General features: G+C 31.0%; 1 protein-coding gene across 1 annotated transcript; it reads left to right on the top strand.

Moving 5' to 3' along the window:
• Positions 1–2,519: 2,519 nt before the first annotated feature.
• Positions 2,520–3,119, top strand: LOC131622828 (uncharacterized). The gene has a single exon (XM_058893860.1). It carries the CDS (start codon positions 2,520–2,522, stop codon positions 3,117–3,119), a length of 600 nt encoding a protein of 199 aa, XP_058749843.1.
• The last annotated feature ends 5,864 nt before the right edge of the window (positions 3,120–8,983 follow it).

The raw sequence follows: 8,983 nt of genomic DNA, 5'->3' as shown, positions 1-8,983 counted from the left end.
ATTATTTTGTATTCAGATCAACTTTTTTGAATCCCTTGCAAAACTAATGCTTATATGTAGATGCAGATGCAGTACACCAACTCTAGCTGATTTTGTACTACCTTATATATTTTGGTACTTCACAAGTTTATTTTCTTAATTAATGTTGTTGGGATGCAAAGTATATACATGGTATATGATATATCAATACCTCGAACATTATTATTTTTTCTTTAAATTTTGCATAATTATTGAGTGACATAAATAAATAAATTATTTAAAAAATATTATTGTATAAAAAACAAAAAAAAAAATCATAAAAAATTATTTATCTTATTTATACCATGAAAGTAGAAGCAGTGTTTTAAAAACCGGACCGAACCAGTCGGTCGGACCGGTCAAACCAAAAACCGGAGGGGTCACTGGTCTAGTCTAATTGTTGGACCAAATATGCTATTGAACCAGTGAAAATCGGTAAAAATCGGTTAAAACCAGTGAATCGACGGTTTTAAAAAACCGGTAATTCAAATGCATATTTTTTTTGACACAAAAGACGTCGTTATTATTATTTTTTTATAAAAAATATAATTAAAATATAATTAGACTTTATTCAAACCTTATTTGAAATAACTTTTCTTCTGTTTGCAATTAGATTTGGTTTAAAATATATTTAAATTTATAATTTGTATTATTTTCTTGTGAGTAATTATATTTAGAATTTGAATGTAAAAAATAAACATGTGAAATTATGATATTTTAAAATTGTAAAATCTTGTAGGTGTTGTGATATTTTTTAAAGACTAAGTCATCATATTCGACCGATTTAATAAATATATAGTATTTTAATAGAGACCGATTTATTCAACCGAGTTATCCGATTTAATCCGATTTAGTTATGCGGTTCAATCAATAACCCAATAGTCCAACTAATAAACAGTAATTCAATACCTTCACCGAGCAGAAGTGTCACAGTATAATGTTTTTCCATAGTACAATTTACAATTAGGTTTTTTGTTTGGGGAAGGGTCAAAACAAGTTGTTAGATGTTACTATCCTCTGTCTATTTGTGTATGTACTTTTCAACATTTGATCAAAATTGTACCAGTCACTTGTACTGGAATGTAATCTTGTACTTCCATCTTTTTATAGCTCTAAAATTATGAGTTACATTATAATGTATTGGTTGGTAGCATGTGGTTTTTAATTTTTTTAATAAAAAATTTAGTTATCCATCTTTTTAGATGAAGATGTTTATTGAAAATATCTTTTTGATAGTTTATTTGAGTGAATTTGGATAGAGTAAACTAGAAATTCTCAAAAAAGTTTCATACATTAATATTATCTCATTTACGAGTTTCCGACTTTCAATTAGTTATTGTTTATGGAAAATAAATAGAAAGAAAATAAATTACTTTCAATTAGTTATTGTTTATGGAAAATAAATAGAAAGAAAATAAATTAAATGTAATTCACATTTAATTTTGAAGATAAATATTTAGAATAAATTTTGAAATGAAATAATATTTAATGTTTTTTTAATAAGGTTCTGTCTGATAAAACTAGCTGATAGCTGGTAGCTTATAACTAGTGACTGATAGCGGATAAGCTAACATGAGTGTTTGATAAATTAACTGTTTTATTAGTTGATAGATACAAAATGACATAAATGATCATTTTAATTAATAAGGGTAATAACATTTGATTAAAATAAAAAGGGTATAAATGGAAAAAAAAAGGTTACAAAAGCTAAAAAACTAATTCAAATAGCTTTTGATAAAAAAACTAAAAGTTAGTAAAAAAAGTTACAAGTTAAAAGCTAAAGTAGCATTACCAAATAGAGTTTTTTTATTAATGTGAGTTGAAAAGCTAAAAGCTAAAAGTTAAAAGCTAAAAGCTAAAAGTTAAAAGCTAAAAGCTCTTTTTTTATCTTACCAAACAGACCCTAAGTGTTTTTTTATAATAAATCATTATGGAAAGCATACTCAATTATTTTACAAAATCTATCTCAAACAATTTAAACTCTCTTCTAAATCTTAGAGTTAAACCCCTAATAAAAGATCATCCTTAAATAAACTAATTGTAATAATATGTTTGTTATGGACTGGCCCGATTATCTTAATTGGCCCAATCTCACCTATGGCCCAATAAGCATTGGCCCAAACGGATAAGAACCATCCTTGGCCTGATCCGGGCACGTTCAAGACGTAACCGAGCACGCTGAGACACCGTGCTCGGCAACGGTTAGTTCTCCCGCTTTCTGGACCGGTAGCCACGCTTAGGCCCACAAAAGAGGAGATCCACTCCAAGGAGCGCCCCTATAAATAGCCTTCTAGTCCTAGAGGGTAAGGTGATTTTTCAATCTCACCCAAAACCTCATATTTTTGTTGAACCTCGTTGCTGGCCACCTGTTCAACCGAAAAGAACAGTGGCGCCGTCTGTGGGAATTTGCTAAGTCTCCCTGTTCCTCTTTCTTGCGCTTCTTGACCACTTCTTGAACCTTCAAGAACACATGAACTAAAAGCTTACACACTTCATTCATCATGGTCGGCGACGGCAAAGATCTCTCCACTCGTGATGCTACGCTACTGGGAAAAGACGATGTTGGATTAATCATACCTCCCAATAACACCGTCTCCCAGCTGCGCAACGGTCACACCGCATCCCCCTCACCTGAAGACGGCCACGACAACGCCGCCTTCCACCACGGGGACACTAGCAGAAAGGACCAAGAAGCCTTTCTTGAAAACCCTTTCTTGGCAATAGAGCCAACCTCGACCGATCCAACGATGGCTGTCATTTCCGCCGCTCTAAATCAGACGAATGCTCTGATCCGGCAGCAGAATGATCAAATTGGAGCATTGGAACATCAACACCACACCGACAGAGACAGGCGTCCCAAGCCTGATGTTTCAGCAGCCAAGAAAAGGAAACACTCCCCGTCAAAAAGAGACCAGCCTTCTTCTCTAGCCAAAAGAAGCAAAAAAGATCATCGCTCTCATCGGCGCTCACCTTCTCCATGTCCGAAAGGACGATCAAGATCGCCTTCCCCGAAGCCGACGGATCACCGCCGCTGTCACAGACGAAATCGCAGTCGTTCCCCAACTCCTATCAAAGAAGGGTTTCTTATGAAAGAGAGTTGAGTAAATATATTCTTGAGTGGAAAGATGTCATAAATCTACTTAAGAATGTTGGATTGATGAAGACTGTTTTAGATATAAGACCCTGCTATGAAAATCTGGTCAAAGAGTTCAATGTGAACGTGTCACCTGATTGCAATGTTAAAGGAATTCAAGAGTATAGGAAGTTTTAGGTTAGAGGAAAGTGTGTGAAGTTTTCACCCTTCATTATTTATGCATATTTGGGAAGAAACAAGTCTGTTGAATCTGAAAAATGTTCTCTCCATGGACAAGATTGCAAAGGAAATCACTGTTGGTCAAGTGAAACAATGGCCCAACAAAGGGTTACACTTTGGTAGATTAAGTGTGAAATATGTTGTTCTAAACATAATAGGTGCATCAAATTGGGCACCCACTGATCATAGTTCAAGCATCACTCATGCCTTGGCCAAACTGATTTTTCTAATTGGAACCAAGTCTAAGTTAAACTTTGGAGAATATGTATTTAATCATACCATGAAGCTTCTTCTCCAATTTTCAAAGACACAAGAAAGGAGGTGCTACTTAAGCTTATGGAAGTATCAAAAACTCTGCATGAGACAATCGCTACAAGTACCATCAAGAAAGGAACTGCTGGTGGAACTTCTTCTCTAGTTTCCAAAGGCACAAGAAAATGATGTTCTTCTTAAGCTTTAGATGATAATCAATTCCTTTATTTTCATAATTGTAAATCCTCTAAGGAAATGTGAGACACTCTTGAAAGGATATATGGAGTTTCTTCAAATGTTGAACAAGAATGAAGAAACACAAGAGGCGAAAAAGATGAGTATTTTATTCATAGATGGCTTCTCTAAGTTTAGAAATGCTGAAAATAATGTAAAAACATTTGTCAATAACAAATATCTAAGAATTAAGAATTGCATTACTAGAAAAACTACTTTTCATGACAACGATTTCACCTCACATATAAAAAAAACGAGGTATAATCCCGGATGCGCCATGTTTTATTTGTTTTAAAAATAAAAACCACATATTCCCCCAGTTTCTAAATATAACTGAGGGGAAAAATAATTCAGAACATGCTTCGAATCCCATCTAATGCAGTTAATGTTTTTATTCTTTATAAGTGGTTCCTTTAATTTTATTTCTATTTTAATTTGTAAACTAAATGTTCTATCCCTTCGGTTTTCGTAATAACCGAGGGATAAAATAATCAAATTTTACTATAAAAGCACTCATTAAATAGATTTGACCCTAATCCTAACTTATATGTAGCCGCCCCAAACTCGTATTCATCATTCTTTGAGATGGATTGCAAGACAAATTTTTTTCCGATGTTATGTCTTCTTCTATCTTGAACAAAACACTTTTTTTGCCCTTGCAATTTATTTCATATAATGGTGTTGATGTTATATTTTTAGAATAACCTTCATATATTGTCAATAAAAGAAAACATCATTGCTTTCCTTGGTTGACGACATTGATAAATTTAATCCTAAACATGCCGTAAATTGCAAGCATAAAAAATGGTAAATAATAAAAAAATTAAAATGGAAACATGACATGTTACTTTCAATTTTTTATCATTCACCATTTTTTGTGAAACTATCGACATCCACCATTATATATCTTGAGAATATACTCGCATCCAATATTTGATCTTTCCCAAGATTCAATTATTCAAAAATCTAGCATATGATCTTCACTGACACATTGATTTTTACTTTAATATTTTGTTTAAGCAATGTAATATTATTTATATATATATATATATATATATATATATATATATATATATATATATATATATATATATATATATATATATATATATATATATATATATATATATATATATATATATATATATATATATATATATATAAACAATGTAGTTTGTAAACAAATTAGTTTATTAATATTTTATGCAAACAATGTAACGAGTATTTTAAAAAAAGAATTTAACTATCCCTTCGGTTTTGTTCATAAACTGAGAGGTATGTGGCACTAGTTTTTAAAATATAAAAAAGCTTTTGTTGAGGATCAAACTCATGTGCATATAATTTTACCCCTCGATTTTTTAATTATCAAGGGATAATGTAACAACTTTTCATCACTCCATTCGTTAACTTGCTTCTGTAACCGAGGTTAAATGTATTACACATATGAGGTTAAATGTGTTTTTTTGTAGTAGTGTTGAAATCATAAATTTGATCCAACCCTTAATTCAATAGAGGGAATGTTCCTGACTTTCAGGAAAAATAAAAAAAGCAAGAAATTATAAAGAAGTTGAATGAATCAGTTCAATTATTTAAGAATGAAGGCGTGAGCTCAATAGAAAAATTCTCAGCAACTTCAACAACAAACTCCTAAAATTCAACTCTAGTGATCTCCTTCAAAAAATCAAACGATTGAATCTCCGAGGTCTATTGAATTTAAAAGAAAATCATCTAATATATAATTTTATTTATATTTCTTTATCTTCTTCCATCTTATTGTTCATCATTTTCACCATCATTGCCTTATGGAACAAGTTTTCTTAGAATCCTAGCATCCCTCCTTCGAAATCTTTGTTGATGTGGAAAATCTTAGCACAATAAATTGCCAACTCATGATGTCAGCTAACCATGCCAATAAAGTTTCTAATTCCTCAATGTTAAACTTGTGCATTCTAAAGCATTTCAGAATTAATATTCATCCTCCAAAGATTAAGATTGTTATTGAGGTTCTTTGCCAATCTCCTTCTCTTGTGCCAACCACGTCTCTAGACTTGGTTTCAATACTAGAACTTTTTCTTGGGTTAGTTTCTTCATGTTCTTGTCAACATATCTAGTAATTTCTTGTACGACAAGCTAAGTATTCTCAGGCTTAGACTTTCTTCTTCCTAAAGGAATTCTGGTTTGATCCCCCTTTCTTGAGCTTTTGTCTTTGGTTCTCCCTTTGATTTTATTGGATTTTAGGTTTTTTTTTTTTTTAAAAAAAAAAAACATATTCATACACCTTCTTATAAAACCTAAGTTTTTTAAAATAAAAAACATAATAAAATCAAATAAATTTAAATTGCATTCTCATATGCTAAATTTTTTGAGCTGAGAAGCACTTAAATACTCCCAAGAACTCTTGGTGGTGTATGGTCTATGGGTTTATGTTTAAATATTTTTGGCTTAATTGCAATTTTGATCCCCCTATTATTCTTTTTTTTGGGTTTTGGTCCTCTTATTTTAAAATCCGGAATTTTAGTCCCTATATTTTAGTTTTTTGAGGATTTTAGTCCCCTTGCAAATTCGAAAGCAATTTTAAATGAAATGACATTCACAATGATGATGAGTCATTGTCAGTTCAACAGTAAATTATTCAAAAAAACTAATTTTATTTAAGATTCATGTTGAACATCTCTTCAATGTGAGTTCTATTTCATTAAAAATTGCCTTCGAATTTGCAACGGGACTAAAATTCTCAAAAAACTAAAATAAAGGGACTAAAATTCCGGATTTTAAAATAGGGAGACCAAAACCCCAAAAACTAAATAATAAGGGGACCAAAATTACAATTAAGCCAATATTTTTATTAGATATTTAAGAATAAAAATTAATGAAATAGATTAAAAGATTAATTGATATGCACTGTCAATATAAAAAGTTTTACACAATTTACCCACCACAATCATTCATATTCATTATTTTAGATATATTTAAAATAAAAATCAAAGTAATTTAACCATTCACTGACGGTGTAAAGTTTCTTTACATTTACATTGTATTTCAATTAAATTTATTAATTAAATTGATTAATAAAAATATAATTATGAGATCTAAAAGTAAGTACAAGTTATGAGACTAATATATAACAAACAATTAAGATAAATAACTAAAATTCTAATTAAACCTAAAATAAAATACTTACAATTAAGTGAAAATGTTATGTCAACCACTTTAACAAGTATTTAACAAATAAATGACTATTTATTTGTATCTCAGTTTCAATGTTGAACTTTAAATCTGGAAAAAATCAAAAGTCTGAAAAAAACTATCAAAATATATATTTGAATTCTTCTTCTTCTTCTTTTATTATCCATCAAACATATGTCTAGTACTTATTGCAGAAAAATACTACAACACCATAATATAGTTTATTTCAAACATATAAAATTTAAATTGAAGAAAACTTATCATGAATTCACCATGGCTGCAGAATCTAAGGTTAGTGCTGCAAGGGCCAGCCAAAACTGCACTTTGAAGAGAGTAGAAGAAATTCAAAAGTATAAACTCAAAACAAACTATTCTTTAGCCACGACCGTATTTTAGAAAAAACATAATTGAATGTAGCATTGATGAAATTAGATCATACAATATTCAATTATGGAATTAATTCATCAACGCTGCACTCGATGATGTTTCTTCAATACAGGGAATTAATTCGCAATAAATGAGATCTACATTATTTCTTGCAACACTGTTACTTATATAAACATGACTATGCAGTACATCAACTTCCATTGATTTTTTTTTTTTGACAAATAACTTCCATTGATTTTGTACTACCTTTTAAGTATGGTACTTGACTAGTTGTTATCAATTAGACTATGGAGAAAACTTAGTACTCGTCACTTGTACTATAATGAAACTTTGTACTTCTCATGTATTTTATTACTAAAATTAGATCATGAGATACATTCCTATATTCGAAGTACATAATAATTCAAATCGTATAAGTTTATAGGAGCAATCGGATGTGAGCAGTTTAAAAATTAAGTACTTTTGGAACTGTAGGAATTGATTTTTCGAGAGTGTAACCGATTATGTGAAAAGGTGTAACCGGTTACAGAAGGTGTTTTTCAATTCTGGGTTTCTGTTGGAGTTGACGTAACCGATTACGAGCCCGAATTTGGGCATTTCAGCTTAATTTTAAGTTGTGTGGTAATTTATTGTGTTTTTCTGCTTAACTTATATAAGTACCCTCAAGTGTAATATTTTGATGCTCATCTCTCTCTCTCTCTCTCTCTCTCTCTATATATATATATATATATATATATATATATATATATATATATATATATATATATATATATATATATATATATATATATATATATATATATATATATATATATTATTCTCTCATTTTCATCTTCTCCAAATATCACTTTTCTCCATTGATTCACCAACATAGTTTGTGTATGTTCCAGCATTTGAAATCAAGAGTCTTAGTTACGATCCTTAATCCGCTGCAAAGATGACTACCGTCTCCAATGATTGAGTTCCCACCAACCTTTCAACCTTTGATTCGAAGAATAATGATAAATGGTGCAAACAAATGAAGGTGTTGTTTGGCTATCAACATGTTCTTGAAGTGGTTAACAATGAAGTTCCTCCACTTAGGGCAGAAGCTACATATGCTAAAAAGGCTACACACGAGGAAGAAAAGAAGAAAGATTACAAGGCACTCTTCTTGATTCACTATTTTGCTGATGGTGACAACTTTGAAAAAGTTGGCGATTGCGATTTAGTGAACCAAGCTTGGGAGATCTTGAAGAAAGCCTATGAAAGGGCTGATAAAGTAAAGGTGGTGAGGTTACAAACTCATAAGCTTCGGTTTGAATTAGTTCAAATGGAAAAGAAGGAGACAATCAATGAATACGTAATGCGCATTACGCATTTGGTGAATCAAATCAAGTCTTAGGGAGAAACTGTTGTGGAGCAGAATGTTGTGTTGAAGATCTTGCGTTATTTAACGTCAAGATTTGACAACATTGTAGTGGAAATCGAAGAATCGAAGGATCTTCGACATTGAGCAAGGAGGAGCTTCAAAGCTCGCTTGAGGCTCATGAAAAAAGGATGTATGAACGAGGAAATGATAAAGTCAAAGCGGAGATTGCTTTGCAAGCACGG

Source organism: Vicia villosa, unplaced genomic scaffold (genome assembly GCF_029867415.1).
Source record: "Vicia villosa cultivar HV-30 ecotype Madison, WI unplaced genomic scaffold, Vvil1.0 ctg.000044F_1_1, whole genome shotgun sequence".
Taxonomy (NCBI): Eukaryota; Viridiplantae; Streptophyta; class Magnoliopsida; order Fabales; family Fabaceae; genus Vicia; species Vicia villosa.
This window is presented reverse-complemented; position numbering and strand designations above follow the sequence as displayed.

Coding starts and splice junctions, on each gene's coding strand:
- LOC131622828 (XM_058893860.1), top strand. CDS start 2,520: ATGGTCGGCGACGGCAAAGATCTCTCCACTCGTGATGCTACGCTACTG.